Source organism: Lithobates pipiens, unplaced genomic scaffold (assembly GCF_037356315.1).
Source record: "Lithobates pipiens isolate NorthernLeopardFrog02 unplaced genomic scaffold, aLitPip1_a1.2 Scaffold_23, whole genome shotgun sequence".
Taxonomy (NCBI): Eukaryota; Metazoa; Chordata; class Amphibia; order Anura; family Ranidae; genus Lithobates; species Lithobates pipiens.
In genome coordinates, this window is record NW_027507785.1 from 335,705,673 (window position 1) to 335,729,312 (window position 23,640).

General features: G+C 47.9%; 1 protein-coding gene across 3 annotated transcripts in view; it reads left to right on the plus strand.

The window, feature by feature from the left end:
* Positions 1-20,918, plus strand: part of AKR1A1 (aldo-keto reductase family 1 member A1) — a 60,055-nt gene extending 39,137 nt beyond the window's left edge. For all 3 annotated transcript variants that reach the window (XM_077450772.1, XM_077450773.1, XM_077450771.1), the window contains 5 exons: positions 2,001-2,196; positions 4,713-4,912; positions 10,895-10,967; positions 18,806-18,892; positions 20,704-20,918. In XM_077450772.1, coding sequence (XP_077306898.1) covers positions 2,001-2,196; positions 4,713-4,912; positions 10,895-10,967; positions 18,806-18,892; positions 20,704-20,769 — 622 coding nt within the window. In that variant the 3' untranslated portion in view covers positions 20,770-20,918. The remainder of the gene's footprint in view (positions 1-2,000; positions 2,197-4,712; positions 4,913-10,894; positions 10,968-18,805; positions 18,893-20,703) is intronic.
* Positions 20,919-23,640: the final 2,722 nt, after the last annotated feature.

The window sequence follows — 23,640 nt, forward strand, 5'->3', positions numbered from 1 at the left end:
AACTAGGCAGACGGCAATACAGAAAAGGGCCTTTAAGCTGAATGCAGCGATCTGTATCTCGTAGCAACTGCTGTCTCCTATGGCAACAAATTCACTCACATTATCCCACTGTAGATACTCAATCTTAGCTCTCAGCTACCTGCTGGACTTCTCTAGCTTCACTCACAGCTACCCGCTGTGTTCTTCAAGCTTCAGCCACCACTACCTGCTGGATTCCTCGGACTCGCCGCTACCCGCCGTGCTCCATCCCGCTTTACTCGCCGCTACCCGCCGTGCTCCATCCCGCTTTACTCGCCGCTACCCGCCGTGCTCCATCCCGCTTTACTCGCTGCTACCCGCCGTGCTCCATCCCGCTTTACTCGCCGCTACCCGCCGTGCTCCATCCCGCTTTACTCGCCGCTACCTGCCGTGCTCCATCCCGCTTTACTCGCCGCTACCTGCCGTGCTCCATCCCGCTTTACTCGCCGCTACCCGCCGTGCTCCATCCCGCTTTACTCGCCGCTACCCGCCGTGCTCCATCCCGCTTTACTCGCCGCTACCTGCCGTGCTCCATCCCGCTTTACTCGCCGCTACCCGCCGTGCTCCATCCCGCTTTACTCGCCGCTACCTGCCGTGCTCCATCCCGCTTTACTCGCCGCTACCTGCCGTGCTCCATCCCGCTTTACTCGCCGCTACCTGCCGTGCTCCATCCCGCTTTACTCGCCGCTACCCGCCGTGCTCCATCCCGCTTTACTCGCCGCTACCCGCCGTGCTCCATCCCGCTTTACCTGCTGTTATAAAAAGATAATCTCCTCTGGTACTCCATCAAAACTCCATCACTTTGACACCTGCCGCCAGCAAGGAGTGGTTGATCCTCTGGCAAGTTCTTCTTCTCCTATGCCTCCTGGCAATGATCCAGGCTCCCATCAGACTGATAAAAATAAAAGTGCAATGCAAATTTAACAATAAGATAACGTCCAAAAAGCTGGTGAACTACAAGTCCCAGAAAGATGACTCCACCTGTTAAGATCAACAGTTTCAACAAAAGGTAGGTAATCACAAATCGATTAGAACTTCTCCCCCAAATCGTTATTCTCAATGGGGGCATCAAACTTTCGTAGCGTCCTCCCGGTCTGTATACATATTTCTACAAACATTCGAACTGGATTATTGCTACGAAAGTTTGATGCCCCCATTGAGAGAGAATACCGACCTGGAGGAGAAGTTCTAATTGATTTGTTTCTGATTACCTTTTGTGTGGGACCTCCTCGCATGACTTCTTGTTGGCTCAGGAGTCCATCCCTAGAGGTGAGCGTAGAACTTGGCTCAAAGGTGAAGGGTCTGTCACCATTACTGAAACTGTTGATCTTGACCGGTGGAGTCATCTTTCTGGGAATTGTAGTTCCCCAGCTTTTTGGATTATATTGTTGCATTTGCGCTGCACTTTCGTTATTTTTATCATTTTATTTTGTGAAAATCATTCAGTGTTCAGCTTGCATTTTGGGGGGTTGCTTATTTTTGCGCTGATTGCACCTTCTATTTATAAATCCCCCCCCCCCCCCCCCTCAGGCTGAGCTCCTTTTTACATGTGGTTAGGCTTCAGGCCTAAACCTCTGCTGCTGCTCCCCACACACACCCACCCAGGCTGCAGCCCGGGTAGAAAAAGAACCCAGATCGCCTGACTCTCTCCAAATAATAGACTATATCTCAGCAGCCAAAGAAACTCCTGCTGATTGCCTGAGAATAACATATTCACTGTAATCTATCATTTGAAAAGACAAAGGTAACAGTGCCCCCTATTGACAAGAGAGTAATCACAGTTAAACTCTAGGAGAAACTCATTTGATCAAAGACTTCAAATTAGCCAGGCTAGTTACCACCTAGTAAATTTAGTTGTGCTATCGGCCCTGTTTTAGGACAAGGGTGCTACAGAAGTATTAAATTATACCTGGGATACCCAGCATGGTGAGGAGATGGGTGTTTTTTACCTGCCGGTAACATGAATATTTTTTGTGTCTTAGGAGAGGAGACAACATCTTCCCTCAGAGCATGAACGGGTCTCTGCAGTACGACTTCACCGACTACAGGGACACGTGGAAAGCCATGGAGAAGCTGGTGGAGACGGGTCTGACCAAGGCAATCGGCTTATCCAACTTCAACAAGCGACAGATTGACGATATTATCAGAATTGCCACCATAAAGCCGGCTGTGCTGCAGGTAGGAAATCTGCATGAATCCACTGTCCAAACTTGCATCAACCGGCTTTTGTATATAAGATTATATAGCAGTTTCTTCTCCTCCCTCTTCCTCCATCTTCCTCCCTCTTTCCTTCTTCTAACATATGGAGACTATTTATAACCGCAGTCACAAATAATCCGCATATTATTTTCTATGGTGATCATCTCTATCTAGTGGCCATAAAGGGGTATTTTCCTAAAATGCCTCGGTCAGGAAAATACCGGCTTATGGCCAGCAGATGGAGCTGACAAAGTGAAAATGTTTGTGGCAGTCATACAGCAAACATAGACCCACCTAAGGCCCCTTTCACACGGGACGGATCAGTAATGATCCGCCCCATGATGATCCGCTCGCTCAGCGGGATCGCTCCGGTGTCTCCGCTGAGCCGGCAGCAGACAGGGCGGTCTCCGGACACTGTGCAGGGACCACCCTGTCAGCTCTCTGCTCTCCTCTATGGGGGGAACGTCTGTCCGTGTTCATCCGATCCGCTCTGCAGACGGATAGAAAAATAGGATTTTCCTCCATCTGCAGAATCGGACAGTAGCGGAGGCGGAAAATAGCGGATGTTCATCCGCAGACACCCGATATCCCATAGGGATGAATGTATGCCAGTATTTCATCCGCAAACGGATGGATGAAATACGGACATATCGTATACCGCATACAGGAGAGCGCCGGGGGCCCCGCATATGGGGGAGCGCTGACGTCCACAGACTCAAAAGAAAAAAATAAATAAAACACATTCAGCATTGTCCGGCAGATGATAAAGGACCTCCAGTCTACTCAAAGTAGAAGTGGCTCTGGCCCATCCTATAGAGCAGTGATCATCAACCCCGTCCTCAGGGCCCACTAGCAGGCCAGGTTTTATGTATTGCCTTGGAGGGTGATGCAGACTAGAGTTTTTTTCACATCGGAATTGCATTACACACGATCGGAATTTCCGACAAAGTTTTTCCGTCTGGAAAATTGAGAACATGCTATCAAATTTTTGCTGGCGGGAATTGAGACAGCTAAATTTCCGATGGAGCCTATGCACTGCCGCATTTTCTGATGAAAAGCTCTCATCGGTCTTTTGCTGGGCGAAATTTCAATCATGTGTACACGGCATTACACACCTGGGCGGGCTCGGAGAGCAATGCTCTGCACCACGAGTTCACCCCATTTTGTGAAGCCTATTTGGAGCCTCTGGCTCTAATCAGGTGCTTCAAAATACAACCGCCCCCCCGCCGCTGTAACTCATGCGCCCGGCATCCTGAAGGGGGCCAGAAGCATGAATGGGGGGGGGGGTGGCCTCAGCGGCTGTGGATGGATTCAAGCTATGCTATTCATGCTGATATAGATGGTGGAGCGAATAGAGGGGGAGGCACCCTGAATGGATGGGCCGCCCCTACCCCAGATACTTGTAATTCTTTACTACCTCCCATATCCACTCCTCAGATGGAGATCGGGGTCACTGGTGGCTTCCTCCTTCTGAAATCCACAACCGGCTACTTTTTGTCTTTGTCACATTTTAGATAGAGATGTTCCTCCTCACACCATGTGACAAAGATCTCCACCACCGTCCTTTACTCCGTCTCTTCCCCATCCCAGATACATCCCACTACCGCAGAGTCATCCGAAAACTTCTGAAGATGAAGACTCTGGGAGCCGAAATCAATGGTTTATGTCAAATCAATGTATCCAAGGGCAGCGGCTGTGAACCTTGTCTGATTGTATAAAGACAGGGCTGAAAAGCACAGAAGAGTCATAATGTAAAAGGTGTGCTCCAGTAAAAGTTGATAATGTATCCAGGGAGTGCACCCTACCTGGTCAAGGCTTTGGATTTTTTTTCCCATCCAGGCTTCCCGTAGACATCCCACCACTTTCATTTTATCAGTAATCTGGAGACCCCTAATTGTGATGCAGAAGGAACATTCCCAGACACGCCCACTGCTGCAAATAATTCTCCCCTGTCATGGACCAAGGTCCCTACCCTCTGTCAGAAGGAACTGAAGGTACTTTTGGAGGAGCGTAGCTGACCAGCCGACCAGAGAGACTGTGCGGACACAGGGGGCCCCCGAAGACACAGGGGGTTGCACTTGGAGACATGGAGTTGCACTGCATGTCATTTTACTCTTTGGTCTTCTGCCTGCGATAGAGGATTGTAAATGATGCCCATAGCAGTGCTGATGTGCCAACCATCTGCCTCAACAGGTTGTCAATGCACAGGGCTGTGCTCAGGGGGCGGGGCCTTGACACCCTGCACTCGGTCTTCCAGGTGGAGTGACACTGGGTGACATTTCACCTGGAAGACTGAGGACATCTTGTGGGGAAAAAGAGGTACTGCCGAGGACATACAAATTGAAGGTCAGTGAGGTTTTATTTTTATTTATTTTTTTAACTTCCAGCGGCAAACTTTAAAAAGTTAGCCTGGAGTTGGGATTTAAATGAAGTTGAGGGAGTCGGGGATATTTAAATAGTGATTTGTTAAAGTGTTTTACCTTCCCGGATTGTAGGTGGAGTGTCACCCGTACCTGGCTCAGAACGAGCTCATCGCTCACTGTCGGGCCAATGGACTGGTCGTTACAGGCTACAGTCCTCTGGGATCTCCGGACCGCAGCTGGAGAAAACCGGAAGACCCGGTCCTGCTGGAGGAGCCCAGCATCCTGGAGATGGCCAAGAAATACGGAAAATCCGAAGCCCAGATTCTTCTCAGGTATTTGTAGAACCTCAGTGGCCTGACTGGTAGATGCGCTCCGCTAACCATGTACTCCACCCGTACAGCTTCTGTCATCGTCCAGTGCAGAGAACAGACTTACAGCAACCAATCAGAAACCAGCATTCAATAGCTTAGGAGGGGCAGAGGGGAGGGGCTAGGGCTGCAACTAACTATCAATTTCATAATCGATTAGTTGGCCGATTCTTCCAAATAATCGGTAATGACCTTAAAGTGTGATGAATAATTTAGTTAACATTTAAAGTTTAAAAAAAAAGGCAATTTATTCTTAAAATATCTCTATGCAGTGGTAAATCTAAATAACCAACTATATGGTTAGAGAGCAAAATATCTAATCCACTCTGAGAATAACAGACAAAAGAGATATATACTGTATATACTATTAGGAGGGGATATATACTGTATATACTATTACAGGAGAGCTATACGGTATATACTATTAGAGGGGATGTATAGTATTAGAGGAGATATATACAGTATATACTATTAGAGGGGATGTATAGTATTAGAGGAGATATATACTATTAGAGGGGATGTATAGTATTAGAGGGTGAATCTGGTAAATATCATCAGACTCTGAGATCAATAATTGTTTTTTTTTTTTTTTTTATTTAACCACTTCCCGACCGCCGCAAGACGATGTACGTCGACAGAATGGCACAGGCAGGCATAAGGGCTTACATGTACGTCCTTGCCTTCCCGCGGGTCGGGGGCCCGACCGGGCCCCCGCCCGGTGCCTGCGGCGGTCGGTATTCGTTCAGGAGCGATCCCGGATGAGGGGACGGCCATTCATTCATGGCCACCCCCTCGCGATCGCTCCCGACGAATGAAAATCCTCCGTGACATCACTTCCTCTCCTGTAATGTAAACACAGGAGAGGAAGTGATGTAATCTCTCCTCCGTGTCGGTATTTTTCGTTCCGACACCGAGGAGAGAGGATCGGTGAGTTGCACCAACACGACACTTCACAGTAGAACATGCCAGGCACACTCACACCCCCCCCCGATCACCCCCCCAATTACCCCCCCCAATTACCCCTGCCCCCCAGTCACAGTGACACCAATGTCATTTTTTATTTTTTTTGCATTGGTGTCATTTGTGACTGTAATAACTGTTAGGGCAGTTAGGGTTAGCCCCCTTTAGTTCTAATGTACCCCCCTAACCCCCCCAATAAAGGTTTAACCCCGTGATCACCCCCTGCCGCCAGTGTCACTAAGGCTGGGTCACATTGCAGCGGTTTATGAGAACGGATGTGATTCGCACCGCACTGCAGTGCAAATCACATCCGATCTCTGTGCGATTCGAGTTCAGCCATACAGATAGTATACAGATAGTATGGCTGAATTCGCATCGCACCCGCCGCAAATTCGAACAGGACCCTTTTTTTGGTCCGCAGCAGAATCGGATCGCATGGGTGTTCACACCATGCGATCCGAGTTTGCAGATCGCACTGCGATATGCGAACTGATCTGGGGGTGTCATTAACATTTCATTGACACTCCCAGCAGTTCGCATAGGGCAGTGTGAACTGCCGCCGGGAGGCATGCGATGCGGGAACCCGCCGCGCATTCGTGGCGTTCCCGCATCGCTCCAGTGTGAACCCAGCCTAATAAGCGATCGTTTTTCTGATCGCTGTATTAGTGTTACAGGTGACGCTAGTTAGGCAGGTAGGTATTTAGGTTCGCCGCAGCTTTTTATAGCGCCAGGGACCCCCATATACTACCGCATAAAGCCCCCTGATTGCCCCCTAGTTAACCCTTTCACCAGTGATCACCATATAACTGTTACAGGTGACGCTGGTTGGTTAGTTATTTTTTTATAGTTTCAGGGCACCCGCCATTTATTACCTAGTCTCACTAGTGTACCCCTAAATTTAGGGGTGTCTACTTTCCAAAATGGGGTCATTTGGGGGGGGTTTGTGCCATCTTGGCATTTTATGGCCTTCAAAACTGTAACGCCCTTAGAAAGCCTGAAGGCGGTGCTTGGTTTTCGGGGCCCCGTACGCGGCTAGGCTCCCAAAAAGTCCCACATATGTGGTATCCCCGTACTCAGGAGAAGCAGCAGAATTTATTTTGGGGTGTCATTTCACATATGCCCATAGCATGCATGAGCAATATATCATTTAGTGACAACTTTGTGTAAAAAAAAAAAAAAAAATTTTTTTTTTTTTGTCATTATTCAATCGCTTGAGGCAAAAAAATAAAATATTCAATGGGCTCAACATGCCACTTATCAATTTCCTAAGGGGGTCTACTTTCCAAAATGGGGTCATTTGGGGGGGTTTTGTACTGCCCTGCCATTTTAGCACCTCAAGAAATGAGATAGGCAGTCGTAAACTAAAAGCTGCGTAAATTCCAGAAAACGTACCTTAGTTTGTAGATGTGACAACTTTTGCGCAAACCAATAAATATACAGTTATTGACTTTTTTTTTACCAAAGACATGTGGCTGAATACATTTTGGCCTAAATGTATGACTAAAATTGAGTTTATTGGATTTTTCTAATAACAAAAAGTAGAAAATATAATTTTTTTTCAAAATTTGCGGTCTTTTTACGTTTATATCGCAAAAAATAAAAATCGCAGAGGCAATCAAATACCATCAAAAGAAAGCTCTATTTGTGGGAAGAAAAGGACGCAAATTTCGTTTGGGTACAACATTGCATGACCGCGCAATTGCCAGTTAAAGCAGCGCAGTGCCAAATTGTAAAAAGACCTCTGGTCATTTACCAGCAAAATGGTCCGGTCTGAAGGTGGTTGAAGATTTTCAGACAGAACTGTAATATATTATATGCTGGACATACAAAAACAAATGTCTTCCTTCATAAAATAAAACATTCATTCGATTTTCTAATCGCTATTGAGGTCAAATCGACGTTCGTTTTCAACCACCGTGACGGGAACATTTAGAAATAATAGAAAACTTCTTGGTAAAAGGAATTCTCAGACAATGTATTTGGTTTCCGTTCAGAAATTACATTAATTTTAAACAGAATGTTAAAAACAAGTGAAAATTTCAAACATTGTTTCATTCAGCGAATGTACAAAGATTTTTCGTCTGAAATTTGATCGGTGTGACCAGCATACGGCTCGGTACACACCTATGCAGTTTGCTTTTGATCGTGTTTCTGCAGCCCTGTTTGCTGTGCGTTTTTTTTTTTTTTTTTTTTTTTTTTTTTTTGTGCTCGTGATTTTGCTGCGACTTTTACGTATTTTTTATTTTTTTTTTCCAAATTTGTTGGGCAGATGAAAAAAAAAAAACACAAATTGCTGCAAAAAACGCATTACATGCATTTTCGCAGCTTCTCCATTGAAGTCTATTGAACCCAAAAAAGCACTGTTTTTTTTTTTCCATCTGCCCAACAAATTGGCCAAAAAAAAATGCAAAAAATACGTAAAAATCACAAGCACAAAAAAAAAAGCCCTGACCCTTTCCAAATACGCAGCGGCTGAAAAAAGCACAGATGTGAACGTGTCCCATAGCAAATCAATGTTACATGAACTGTGGTGCGTTTCTGCAAAAAACCACCAAAAAAACACACAGATGTGAACCAGGCCTGGGACCTTCAGTAACACAATGGGGTTAAAAACTAAAATTAGCCTTTTTATAGTACAAAAAAGCAAAACCCTACTGTGAGGGGTTCTCCTTTTTTATTTTTTTTTTTCTGTGAAACTAATAATATTTACAGTAGCAATTATTTGCTCTTTGTACTTTTTTAAAGGGCTAATTTTAGTGTGTGGGATGTTCCTCCTCCCCCCCCCCCCCCCCCCAATTAGGTTACTGGCTGATTTAATAGATTATAAAAATAATTAAGGCCCCTTTCACACTGGGGCGGTATTCAGGCGTTACAGCGCTAAAAATAGCGCCTGTGTAGCGCCTGAAAAAAACCGGCCCCTTTCACTCCAGTGTGAAAGTCAGAGGGGCTCTGATACCGGAGCGATGCGCTGGCAGGACGGTGAAAAAAGTCCTGCTAGCCGCATCTTTGCAGCGGTGAAGGAGCGGTGTATTCACCGCTCCTAAACCGCTCCTACCCATTGAAATCAATGGGACACCGCGGCAATACCGCCGGCAAAGCGCCGCTGCAGCGGCGCTTTGCGGGCGGGTTTAACCCCTTTTCGGCCGCTAGCGGGGGTTAAAACCACCCCGCTAGCGCCCGCACACCGCCGCTAAAACGACGGTAAAGCGCCGCTAAAAATAGCGGCGCTTTACCGCCGACGCTGCTCCCGCCCCAGTGTGAAAGCAGCCTAATCCATTATGAAATTAATCAATTATCTATCTAGTTGTTTCGGCCCTAGGAGGGGCAGATAATTTAAATTGGATAACTGGTTGTTCGACTTTTGCCTAATGCCCAGCTGCATACCCCCAGGTGATATCTATAGAAAACCAGAAAGTGGTAAACGTTTGGAGTGTATTTCCAGCTAGATTTATTATTCTAGAACGATGCACTTTCATTGTGAGAGAAGAATAGTTGGGACCCATTTACACCACAGTGCACATACCACGCGTGTGCTAGTGTCAGGTTTGACATGTGCTGCATTGTTTACACACATTGCAGGGCTTTATTTATAATTAAAAAAAAAAAAAAATCCCTGAAACCTCCTTATTAAAGGGGTTGTAAAGGTTCATTTTTTTTTTTTTTTCTAAATAGGTTCCTTTAAGCTAGTGCATTATTGGTTCACTTACCTTTTTTTTTTTTTTCCTTCGATTTCCCTTCTAAATGTTTTTTTTTTTTTTTTCTTTTGTCTGAATTTCTCACTTCCTGTTCCTCCTCAGTAAGCTGTTCTGGCTGACCAGACACCGCTTGGATGATGGTGTGAAGTTTACTGAGGAGAAACAGGAAGTGAGAAATTCAGACAAAGGAGGAAAAAAAACATTTAGAAGGGAAATCGAAGGAAAAGGTAAGTGAACCAACAATGCACTAGCTTAAAGGAACCTATTTAGAAAATAAAAAAACAAACCTTTACAACCCATTTAATCCCAGCCGCGGTGCACAGCACTTAAAGAGGAGCGTCAATCAGTTCTGGAAACTTTTAAGTCTGCAGACTTTTTAAATAAACGGACCCTTTCCTGTCCAGGGATACAGCGGTGTCCCCCACGCGAGTCGGTTCTTCGTTGGTGTTGTTCGGGTTCCCAGCGGCAGCAAACTTAACTGCGGGCAGCCGGCTGTGACTCCTTATGGCTTCACACTGCGCATGCGACTGGTAGGCAGCACTGATAAGGATGCCCTGACAGGCAATCGCTGATGGGCACAGAGTGCCATCCTAATGGGCACTGATGGGCATCCCTAAATTAACACTAAAATAGTGTTCATTTAGTAGACGAAAATATGTCAACGAAATGAAAAGGTTGCCGGCAGGGAGGAGGGGAAGAGAACCTTTTGGATACTCTGCAGTGATATGACTGGAAGTGCCAGCAGGTTCCTTTTCAAAACCAGGTACACCCTCCTTCCCTGCCCCCCCCCCCCCCCCAAAAAAAAAAAAAGAAGCACACTAATGCAGCAGGTTGTTGTGAACTGAGGCCACAGGACATCGATCGTTAGGTGCTGCACAAACTATTATGCTAAATAACTTAATAATAATAAATTTGATAATACTAAAAGAAACGTGCAGAAAACGCGCGTCACTTTGCGGCGCCAATATTAATAGCACCCAAAAGGGTACAAGCAGTGCACGAAGCTCAGCGCTGACGAGGTCCATGAGCTGCTTTGCCTATAGAACAGTTGCAATGGATAGGCTGCCCTATGCATGTAGTGTGAAAACTCGCGATAAGAAAGTGCGTTCACGAGGCGCTAGGTGTGATCCTAACCTCAATGATTGATTATTCACGTTTGGCGTATAACGTGCCATAAATATAAACAATGCAACAGATTCACATTTAAATGCATAAAACTGATATTTTGTTTCCACATTGAACGATGTCATTGGTCGCTCAGTATCAGCTAAACCTTCATGTGTCTTTCCAGGTGGCAGGTGCAGCGGAAGGTGGTCACTATTCCCAAGAGTGTCACCCCCTCCAGGATCCTCCAGAACCTGCAGGTAATGCGGCTGAACAGATGACTTTCTATAGACAGTGAATGTCATTGCAGAGCACGGCGCGTCCTTTCTAATGAAGTCTCTGAACCCGAGAAAAAAAAAAAACTGTTCTACGACCCGTCCAACAATTGTGGGGTAGAGCCGACCCTCCTGTAGGGGGCCCAGGAGCCTCTGCACCCATGCATCATAATCTCACGGGCTGTGGCTCCCATCATAAAACTTCCCCGGGGCCCCATCAGTTCAGGAGAAGAGGCCGGGAACAGGGAGGGACTCGCGGTCAGGAGCAGGCGGAGTAATCCTTCGTTTAGCGGCTCCCAGCAATTAATATAAAGTTGCAGACATGTTCCTGACATGTGGTGGCTGCATCAGTTTTCTTTTTTTCAGACTTGTTCCTTTATTTTCATCTGGTGATCCTGCCAGTAACACACTTCCTGTCCTAGGGTGACAACACTGTACTGTGTAGAGGAGCAGCATTGCCACCATAGGAAAGGACTACAGAACGCCTCTCCCAGTCCCTCTCCTCTTCCGCCCCCTCTCCGCCCCCACCTCTCTTCCGCTCCCTCTCCTCTCCCACCTCTCTTCCGCTCCCTCTCCTCTCCCACCTCTCTTCCGCTCCCTCTCCTCTCCCACCTCTCTTCCGCTCCCTCTCCTCTCCCACCTCTCTTCCGCTCCCTCACCTCTCCCACCTCTCTTCCGCTCCCTCACCTCTCCCACCTCTCTTCCGCTCCCTCTCCTCTCCCACCTCTCTTCCGCTCCCTCTCCTCTCCCACCTCTCTTCCGCTCCCTCTCCTCTCCCACCTCTCTTCCGCTCCCTCTCCTCTCCCACCTCTCTTCCGCTCCCTCTCCTCTCCCACCTCTCTTCCGCCCCCCTCTCCTCTCCCACCTCTCTTCCGCCCACCTCTCCTCTCCCACCTCTCTTCCGCCCCCTCTCCTCTCCCACCTCTCTTCCGCTCCCTCTCCTCTCCCACCTCTCTTCCGCTCCCTCTCCTCTCCCACCTCTCTTCCGCCCACCTCTCCTCTCCCACCTCTCTTCCGCCCACCTCTCTTCCGCTCCCTCTCCTCTCCCACCTCTCTTCCGCTCCCTCTCCTCTTCCGCTCCCTCTCCTCTCCCACCTCTCTTCCGCTCCCTCTCCTCTCCCACCTCTCTTCCGCTCCCTCTCCTCTCCCACCTCTCTTCCGCTCCCTCTCCTCTCCCACCTCTCTTCCGCTCCCTCTCCTCTCCCACCTCTCTTCCGCTCCCTCTCCTCTCCCACCTCTCTTCCGCTCCCTCTCCTCTCCCACCTCTCTTCCGCTCCCTCTCCTCTCCCACCTCTCTTCCGCTCCCTCTCCTCTCCCACCTCTCTTCCGCTCCCTCTCCTCTCCCACCTCTCTTCCGCTCCCTCTCCTCTCCCACCTCTCTTCCGCCTCTCTTCCGCCCCCCTCTCCTCTCCCACCTCTCTTCCGCTCCCTCTCCTCTCCCACCTCTCTTCCGCTCCCTCTCCTCTCCCACCTCTCTTCCGCTCCCTCTCCTCTCCCACCTCTCTTCCGCTCCCTCTCCTCTCCCACCTCTCTTCCGCTCCCTCTCCTCTCCCACCTCTCTTCCGCTCCCTCTCCTCTCCCACCTCTCTTCCGCCTCTCTTCCGCCCCCCTCTCCTCTCCCACCTCTCTTCCGCCCCCCTCTCCTCTCCCACCTCTCTTCCGCTCCCTCTTCCTCTCCCACCTCTCTTCCGCTCCCTCTTCCTCTCCCACCTCTCTTCCGCTCCCTCTTCCTCTCCCACCTCTCTTCCGCTCCCTCTTCCTCTCCCACCTCTCTTCCGCTCCCTCTCCTCTCCCACCTCTCTTCCGCTCCCTCTCCTCTCCCACCTCTCTTCCGCTCCCTCTCCTCTCCCACCTCTCTTCCCCCTCTCCCTCTCCCACCTCTCTTCCGCCCCCCTCTTTTTTTCCCCCCCTCCTCATCATTGTCTATATTCCAGTTTGAGCTGGTTCCATGACCCAGGTTTCAGGGTGGCTCCTTCCTCTTGCAGCATCGTATGGGGGCCACCCTTGCATTCCGGGACTAGTTGTCTCCGTACATTGATCAATACAAACACACAGCTACCCCAGCCCAGGATGACGAGGCACTTCCTCCTTCCCCAAGCTAAAAGCCTTGCTGCAGACTGCGCTGTCCACTGATGATAATTTTCTGGAAGTTCAGGGAAGCGGTACTGAGGAGGCAGGAACCAGCAGCATAAAAGCTATACAGCGAGTGTTGGGGTGAGAGATTTGCCAAATTTACTGGGGAATGTTTATTCTGTAGTGCTCAATGAGTTCAACTAAAACTTGCACAGGTTTAATATTCATTTTAATGAGCAGATATTTAAAGAAGCTTCAAATTGTATATTTATCAGACCAAAGGGCGGTAAATAAGAGAAGTTCGTTGTTATTGAAACTGCAGATCCTGTTCCCGGATTTCGTTTTGTGGTACAGTGAGGGGAAAATGATTGTCTCCCCTGCAGATGGTGGAAGTTTTGCCCACTTACATAGAAATGAAGGGTCTATCATTGTTATCAGAGGTGTATTTTATATGATGGAGACAGAATATCAACCAAAATCCAGAAAACACACACATGATACAAATGTTGTAAATGGAGTTGCAGTTCAGGGAGTAAAATAAGTATTTGATCCCCTTAGTGGTTGGTGGAGAAACCCTTGTTGGTGATCACAGAGGTCAGAGGTTTCTTGTAGGTGGTGATGAGGTTTCCACATCTCAGGAGGGATTTTCTCCTCTCTTCTCTACAGATCTTCTCTAAATCCTGAAGGTTTCTTCGCAACTCGAAGTTTCAGCTCCTCCATAAATTGTTCTATGGGATTAAGGTCTGGAGACTGGCTAGGCCACTCCATGACCCTAATGTGCTTCTTCTTGAGCCACTCCTTTGTTGCCTTGGTGGTATGTTTTGGGTCATTGTTATGCTGGAAGACCCATCCATGACCCATCTTCAGTGTTCTGGATGAGGGAAGAAGGTTCTCCTCCAAGATCTTACAATACATGACCCCGTCCATTGGCCCCTCAATGCGGCAAAGTCGGCCTGGACCTTTATCAGAGAAACAGCCCCAAATCATCATGTTTCCACCTCCGTGTGTGACTGTAGGGATGGTGTTCATGTTTCCACCTCCGTGTGTGACTGTAGGGATGGTGTTCATGTTCCCACCTCCATGTGTGACTGTAGGGATGGTGTTCATGTTCCCACCTCCGTGTGTGACTGTAGGGATGGTGTTCATGTTCCCCCCTCCGTGTGTGACTGTAGGGATGGTGTTCATGTTCCCCCCTCCGTGTGTGACTGTAGGGATGGTGTTAATGTTCCCACCTCCGTGTGTGACTGTAGGGATGGTGTTCATGTTCCCACCTCCGTGTGTGACTGTAGGGATGGTGTTCATGTTCCCACCTCCGTGTGTGACTGTAGGGATGGTGTTCATGTTCTCACCTCCGTGTGTGACTGTAGGGATGGTGTTCATGTTTCCCCCCTCTGTGTGTGACTGTAGGGATGGTGTTCATGTTCCCACCTCCGTGTGTGACTGTAGGGATGGTGTTCATGTTCCACCTCCGTGTGTGACTGTAGGGATGGTGTTCATGTTCTCACCTCCGTGTGTGACTGTAGGGATGGTCTTCATGTTTCTCCCCTCTGTGTGTGACTGTAGGGATGGTGTTCATGTTCCCACCTCCGTGTGTGACTGTAGGGATGGTGTTCATGTTCCACCTCCGTGTGTGACTGTAGGGATGGTGTTCATGTTCTCACCTCCGTGTGTGACTGTAGGGATGGTCTTCATGTTTCTCCCCTCTGTGTGTGACTGTAGGGATGGTGTTCATGTTCCCACCTCCGTGTGTGACTGTAGGGATGGTGTTCATGTTCTCACCTCCGTTTGTGACTGTAGGGATGGTGTTCATGTTCCCCCCTCCATGTGTGACTGTAGGGATGGTGTTCATGTTCCCCCCTCCATGTGTGACTGTAGGGATGGTGTTCTTAGGGTCAGTCAGCATTTTTCTTCCTCTAAACACGGCGAGGCGAGTTAATGCCAAAGAGTTGAATTTTGGTCTCATCCGACCACAGAACTTTCTCCCCAATCCTTCTCTGAATCATTTAGATGTTCATTGGCAGACTTCAGACGTTCCTGTCCACGTGTCTTCCTGAGGAGGGGGACCCGTACCTGTGTCTTCCTGAGGAGGAGGACCTGTACATGTGTCTTCCTGAGGAGGAGGACCTGTACATGTGTCTTCCTGAGGAGGGGGACCTGTACATGTGTCTTCCTGAGGAGGAGGACCTGTACATGTGTCTTCCTGAGGAGGGGGACCTGTACATGTGTCTTCCTGAGGAGGAGGACCTGTACATGTGTCTTCCTGAGGAGGGGGACCTGTACCTGTGTCTTCCTGAGGAGGGGGACCTGTACATGTGTCTTCCTGAGGAGGAGGACCTGTACATGTGTCTTCCTGAGGAGGGGGACCTGTACATGTGTCTTCCTGAGGAGGGGGACCTGTACATGTGTCTTCCTGAGGAGGGGGACCTGTACATGTGTCTTCCTGAGGAGGGGGACCTGTACATGTGTCTTCCTGAGGAGGGGGACCTGTCCATGTGTCTTCCTGAGGAGGGGGACCTGTCCATGTGTCTTCCTGAGGAGGGGGACCTGTCCATGTGTCTTCCTGAGGAGGGGGACCTGTACATGTGTCTTCCTGAGGAGGGGGACCTGTACATGTGTCTTCCTGAGGATGGGGACCTGTACATGTGTCTTCCTGAGGAGGGGGACCTGTCCATGTGTCTTCCTGAGGAGGGGGACCTGTACATGTGTCTTCCTGAGGAGGGGGACCTGTCCATGTGTCTTCCTGAGGAGGGGGACCTGTCCATGTGTCTTCCTGAGGAGGAGGACCTGTACATGTGTCTTCCTGAGGAGGAGGACCTGTACATGTGTCTTCCTGAGGAGGAGGACCTGTACATGTGTCTTCCTGAGGAGGGGGACCTGTACATGTGTCTTCCTGAGGAGGAGGACCTGTACATGTGTCTTCCTGAGGAGGAGGACCTGTACATGTGTCTTCCTGAGGAGGAGGACCTGTACATGTGTCTTCCTGAGGAGGAGGACCTGTACATGTGTCTTCCTGAGGAGGAGGACCTGTCCACGTGTCTTCCTGGGGAGGAGGAGGAGGACCTGTCCACGTGTCTTCCTGAGGAGGATGAGGAGGACCTGTCCACGTGTCTTCCTGAGGAGGATGAGGAGGACCTGTCCACGTGTCTTCCTGAGGAGGAGGAGGAGGACCTGTCCACGTGTCTTCCTGAGGAGCAGGAGGAGGACCTGTCCACGTGTCTTCCTGAGGAGGAGGAGGACCTGTCCACGTGTCTTCCTGAGGAGGGGGACCTGTCCACGTGTCTTCCTGAGGAGGGGGACCTTGCGGGGGCTGCAGGATTTCAATCCATGGTGGTGTATTGTGTCACCAGTGGTTTGTTTGGTGACTGTGGTCCCAACTGCCTTGAGATCCTTCACAAGCTCCTCCCGTGTAGTTCTGGGCGGATCCCTCACTTTTCTCATGACCATCCTCACCCCATGAGGAGAAATCTTCCATGGAGCTCCAGACTGAGGACAATTGATGGTTATTTTGTATTTCTTCCATTTGTGAATAATCTCTCCGGCAGTCGTCTCCTCTCACCGAGCTTCTTGCTGATGGTCTTGTAGCCCATTCCAGCCTTGTGCAGGTCTCCAATCTTCTCCCCGACCTCCTCTGACAGATCTTTGCTCTTCCCCATGATGATGAGGATTGGAGGGAAGGGATTCTGTGGACAGGCGTCTTCTATACACATAACGAGTTGTCGTTAGGAGAACCTTCTTACATTGTCAGGACTGATCTGTGTACCACATGAGCCCCTACTGGAGCCAGTCTGTGGGGGGAGGGGTATTGTTGGGAGGGGATCAAATACTTATTTTACCCCATTTATAACATTTGTATCATGTGTGATTTTTTTTTTTTTTTTCTGGAGTTTTGGTTGATATTCTGTCTCCATCATATAAAATGCACCTCTGATAACAATTATAGACCTTCATTTCTATGTAAGGGGGCAAAACTCACACAATCTGCAGGGGAGACGATCGTTATTCTCCCCACTGGATGTGCAAATATAGTTGCATAGGTAGTCTAGTTGAGAAAAGTCCGTCCAGTTCAGCCTATAGGGGGGTGAGAATGTGTGTATTTATTTTTCATTTCAGCATGTTTTATGTTATGGCAGCAAATAGTGTAAATTTTAAATTGCGGTAAAAGGGGGGGGGGGGGGGGAGGGGAGGGTTATACAAATTTCCCAGTTGTGCTGCCGATATTCTTTAATCGGTTCTGTATGTCGGAGGATCTGCCCGGCGCTCTCGCATCATCTGATAATTAGAAGGTTCAGGGTTGTCGTGGCTCCACCTGGGGTATAAGGTGTCTAAGCCCCGCCCACACACCTGCAGAGTTCTCTTTGTTTAAGATACAAGGGGGGGGGGGGGGGGGAGGGGTTGCTGGCAGACATGAGGAGAAGGAAAATATGATATACATAATCCCAGCTAATATATATTGTCTTTGTGTTCAGTAAAAAAAAAGAGAGAGGATCATTCATTGGGACTTTGTGGGCAACAACCCCACATGAATAGATTAGCAAATATATATTTATTGCTTGTACATAAAATTGTTCGATCGTCCAAGCATGAAATAATCATTAAAAAGACATAAAAAAAAAAAAATATATATATATATATATATATATATATATATTAAAAAAAGGCAACATGACGTATTATAAAAATACTCTCTGGTATAAAAGTAATATCTCTGGTACCCAGTAAAAAAAAAAAAAAAAAAAAAATGCCTTTTTAAAAAATATATCTCTATCTCTATATCTCCTTTTCTTTTTAATAAGGTAAAAATTTTAAATACTCCATCCGAATATTTCCTATCAGCCCACAGATCATGAGAGCCGGGGAGATCAGATTACATACACGATGATTCAGGGGCGGGGCAAACCTTTTTCCACTATAAATGCAGGCAGTGGTGACCCCCCCCCCCCCCCTTCCCTTTTGTAATATTATTATGGGGAAAAGAAAAAAGGGGGGGTGGAGAGTGGGAGTCGAGCATGAGCATGCTTTGCTAACTGTACTTCCCATATTTTTCGTCTCGTTTTTCACTAGCAGTTGGGGGGGTTGGTAAAATATCACACATAGTTGAGCAGCATTTTTATCACCCCCCCCCCCCCCCCCCCAACTTCTCCTCCTTTAGCTGAAAAGGCTGCGGCCAGGGCAGCGCATGTGTCACAGCTGTGATGCTTTTGTTTCATGGGCGTCGCAGGAGTTGTACCCCCTGCAGGGGCTTCTTCTTGCTGCATACGACACCCGGAGCCGCACTGCAACCGCCCTGCAGTCATGTGCAATGCATGGGGGTGACGGTGCAGTGGTGCCGCATTTAGGGGGTTAAAACAGGTGGTACAAAACCTCCTCAATCTGCCAAATGCACTCTGAAGAGCGGGATTTTTTTTTTTTTTTTTGGTTTTTAAAACATAGATCGCTCTTCAGCAACGCTAATGTAAACACACCCTTGAAGTGTAGGCATAGCCAAACCCCACCCCAACCCCCTTTTTTTTTTTTTTTTTTTTTTTTTTTTTTTTTTAGGGGGGAGGGGATTAAACCCCTGACCCCCTTTCTTTCCTTTATTTATTTAAAAAAAATATATATATTTCTAATTAAAAACTTTCAAAATGCACAAAAAATACTGCAAAAAAAGATTAAAAATAGTAAATGGATGACTTATCATTTTTTTTTTTTTTTTTTTGAGGTTATTGACCCTTCACTGGATTGATGGAACATTTTTCCTTTTCTATTAGGTGTTTGATTTCTGTCTGACGGAGGAGGAGATGACGCAAATTGGAAGTCTGAACAAAGGCTGGAGATACATCATCCCATTAATAACGGTAAATTGGCAAAAGTGGCGAGCAAAGCTCGAAACCGCGTTTTATAAAAAAGAATCAAATGAAAGCTGAATATATTGTACATGACGGGGGGGCACTTTAAAGGGGGTCTCCAGTAAAACTGTAGATGTGTCTAAATTTTGTTGATTAGCCACTTGCCAATTCTGACATTTCTCTTCTATATGTAAAAAAAAAAAAAAGTGTGTATATATATATAATTTCTCTTGCGCGTTATTTCTGCGGCCAATTTTTCCATCTTTTTATGGGGGAAAAAAGAAACAGTAAAGTTAGCTCAATTCTTTTTGTATAAGATGTTACGCCAAGTAAACGTTCGTGGTGATGCCTCACATGTGTGGTTTGAACACCGTTTACATATGTGGCCGCGACTTATGTATGCGGTTGCTTTGGCATGTGAGCTCACGGGGACGGGGGCACTTTACTAAAAAAAAAATAACTTTTTTTTTTTTTTTTTTTTTTTTTTTTTTTTATTATTCTAATTTGACACTTTATTTTTATTATTACAATAATATTTTTTTTTACCTTCTTTATTTTGATCACTTTTTATTCCTATTACAAGGAATGTAAACGTCCCTTGTAATGGGAATAAATATGACCGGTCCTCCTCTTTACAGTGAGATCCGAGGTCAATAATTCTCCACATCTCACCTCTAGGCTGGAAAGCCTGAAATCAAAAATGCCTCCCTACATTGATACATTTGAGATATCCACTGTTCAGCCACGAAGTGCTTTCTGATATCTCTTATTTTCATATTCTCCATTTAGTGAAATCAAAAATAAAATTTCGGCTTCCCGGCCGAGGCGGTGCCTTTTTTTTTTTTTTTTTTTTTTTTTTTTTTTTTTTAGAATGCAGAATGCCGGGCGTGACATCATAACATCGCGCCCGGCCTCCGAACGATCATAGAGGGACCATTTGGCATGACAGAAATATGCTGGCGGGTCCCTTCTCCGGGTTCGCCGATGGCAGGGGTGAGCTAGGAGAAGCATCGGGGGGGGGGGGGGGTGTCCCCTCTCACCGCCTGTAAGAACGATCAAGCAGCTATGATCGTTCTTATGGTGAACGAAATCGCTGGCTGAAAGAGAAGATATCTGAATGATGTGCGGCGGGCCCAAGATCCACCAAAACGTTTGATTACCAGGGAGATTACACCTCATTTCCTGTTGCAGCGACTACACAAAGTTCCCCCCCCCCCCCACCCCCCAGTGGGGATACCGACGGCTACAATAGCAGAGCGGCGACCTTTCTGCTTTTCTTCCTGATGGCTTCCTAAGAACAAATCCCTCACTGATCACACTGCTGTCTCTCACACGCCAACAATAAATCTATATCTTTCTTGTCTTTTGGGGGATCCAGAAAGTCTTAAAGAGTAACTCCACTTCCCCCCCCCCCCCCACCTGGGTGATTGCTGTATATTTAGGGGAATGTAACAAACTTTGTAGCAAATTCCTTCCTTTTTGTTATTGTGAAGAAAATAGTTGTTTGTTTCTCTGTAACCACAAAAAAAAGTGTGTGGGGTCCCCCCCCCCCCCCCCCACAGCAAAATCCATACCAGACCCTTATCCCAACATGCAGCTTGGCAGGGAAAGGGGGTGGATTGACGTCTCCCCCCCCCCCCCCCCCCAAACCATACCAGGCCACATGCCCCAGACATCGAGGGATGCTTTGGGGTAGGGGCTCTGCATCACATTTCTCCTGTAGGTGGCAGTATAACCCTTGGTTGCCTATTATCCATAATGTGGTGACATTAGAACATCAGGAATGTCCCTTCTTAATGTCTGTTCTGTGTTTTTTGTAGGTGGACGGAAAGTCGGTTCCCAGAGACGCCACTCACCCCATGTACCCCTTCAATGATCCCTACTAATCCTTACTGGGAAGGATGTAAACCAGAGTCACCCCCGTGCCTTCCGCCCTCCCTCCGCACTCCCAGAAGCCTTTGCTGTTTCTGTATTTCACTTTGTGCCTATTACAGCTTTGTCCTCCGGATGGTGCAATAAATAGAATCTTTGTAGACAGTAAGACTTGTGTCTTTTATTTCTCTTACAAATCAACAACCCCCCCTCCCTCGGGGGTGAGCATGTGAAAAATATCATTGGGTGTGTCTATAAGTATTCCTTCATAAATCATTAAGGTGTCTATTTAAACATTCGTTGCACGAACGTCCAAAGTATTTGTACAAACTGAACAAAACATCACCATCCTTTTTTTTTTTTTTTTGTAAAATTTTTTTTTTTTTTTGTGCCGGTGTCCTGGTGAGAACAGTCCCCCATCGGATAGAGTCCGCCCTACACAGTACAGAGGACAAAGGAGATGCCGAAGATGAACAGCTGATCGTCGGCTCTACACGGCGCCTGCTCACTATGTCCAGGTTCAAGCCCCACCATCCAAGTGGACACAACATCAGAATATAAATATGGCGAGCGTGGCGAGGCCGTGCCCGAAGCGTGGCGAGCGCAGCGAGGCGAGCACGCAAGCTGGCCTCTTACAAAGTGCTTACAACATCGGCAGCATCTGACAAAATGTACTATTAAGTGCGCAGGCGCCATGCAGAGCTGATAATCGGCTGTTCGTCTTCGGAGACTTTCGGCGTCTCCTTTGTCCTCCGTACTGCGCTGCGCCTGCGTGGTATAGGGCAGACACTATCCGATGGAGGGGACCTTTCTCGTCAGAACACTGGTCTCATCAGCTCCATCTAGTGGTCAGAATGCAATATATTTCTCTGAAATAAATCAATGAGAAAGGCATTTTGGCCACTAGGTGGGGCTAATGATAAATAAATGGGCCTTAAAGAGGAAGTAAACCCTGATGAGTGTTACTTCCTCTTTCATTCCCTGCAAAGGTAAATATGCATCGCATCGCATCGCATCGCATCGCATAGTAGTCCATTATGTGCCACTTGCCTGACACAGGAGCCAACGAAGTCACCGCTGTCCCCTGTAGTTCCGAGCGTCCATCTTCTTGGTGGGTCTCCATGGGTCTCGCTGCTCCGCCGCTGTCATTCGGCCAAGCTGCGATGACGTCACTCCCGCGCATGCGCACGGGAGCCGCCACTCGCGGCATACTGCCGTTGACTTTGTGTTACAAGGGTTTACAACCACTTTAAAGTGGTTGTTAACCCTTACAAACCACTTTGACCTACAGGTAAGCCTAGATTAGATTAAGGCTTACCTGTAGGTCCAAGAAATATCTCCTAAACCTACACAGTTTAGGAGATATTTACCTGAAGACAGCCACCGCTGTCTACGGCGCATGCGCGGGAGTGACGTCATCGCTGCTCCCGGGAATCACAGCACCGGAGCAGCAAGACCCACCAAGAAGATGGACGCTCGGAAATGCAGGGGACAGCGGTGACAGCGCTGGCTCCTGTGTCAGGTAAGTGACACATAGGGGACTATTATGCGATGCATGGTAGTCCATTATGCTTTACCTTTGCAGGGAATCAGAGGAAGTAAACATATTATGGTTTACTTCCTCTTTAAAGCGGTTGTATACTCTCCGCGGGGTGGGGGAAAAAAAAACAAACCCTGTAAGGCAAAGATATATAATGTGCTAGTGTGCACTGCATACAAGCTCATTATAAAATGCTCACCCTAGAATGAGGTCCTCGTATCGCAGGCCGGTTCACGCCGAGGGAGCTGACATTTTGCTCTCGGCGTGTCTCCTGGGTTTGCAGCAACAGCGCTGTGAGTGGCCGGAGCTGCGATGACGTCGGTCCCACGCATGCGTAGCGGGAGTCTTCTTCCCAGCAAGATCCAGCAGCGCCTGCATGCACAGTGACGATCTCCTAAACAGTACCGGTTATCATAGGCTTACCTGGAGGGAAAAATTAATAAAACGGGTATAAAGCCAAAGTCTAAGAAAAATGACAGTGACTGTTTCATTCGGTTTCTGACATTTGTGCATCGTGGTGTTTTTTTTATTTTTTTATTTTTTGACCTCTCATTAACTTCTCAATTTATAAATGAGAAATTTTTTTTGTGATTGGAGGGAAGTAAAAATGTATTCTCCTCTAGTTTGTTGGGATAATTTAGCCAAACCGGAGGCTGCAAACCTTTCCTTTATACTAGTTGGCCGATGGAAGCTGAAATCAGGCTTGTTATGGGCGTGGCTACTCCTGTATACTGATGAGTGGCTGGGGGAGGGACCCAAGTGGGCTTAGGGCAACCAATAGGGGTGTACAGGCTCAATCCCCATTGGGTCAACAGAAGGCCCTTCTATTCTGTCAATGTCAACCCATCCCACCCTTAGCACAACAAAGTGCAACATGGCCCCCCCCTTCACATTAGAGCGGTGGTGGGTGTGCCCAGTGCCAGCTGGCAGGAGAGATAGCGGCATGTAGAGCTGCTTGGGTGAGTCGGGTGATGTGAGCGGAGAATTCCCCGTGATGGGGGTGTGAGGAGACAATGCACAGAACCCCCCCCCCCCTACTGCTGACCCCCTCCAGTCTTGCACAGTTCTGCCCACAGCGCCAATTGTTAAGCTTAACTCCACCCCCTCCAGTCTTGCACAGGGGTACTGGCCCCTCCCCTCATCCTGCTCGCAGCACCAATTGTTAACCGTGACTCCGCCCCTCCTTCAGTCTTGCACAGACTCCTCCCCTCATCCTGCTCACAGCGCTAATTGTTAAGTCTGGCTCTGCCCTTTCCTTCAGTCTTGCACAGGTAAACAGGCTCCTCCCCCTCATAGCTTCAATTGTTAAACCTGACTCCACCCCTCCATAGCTGTAAGGCTCCTC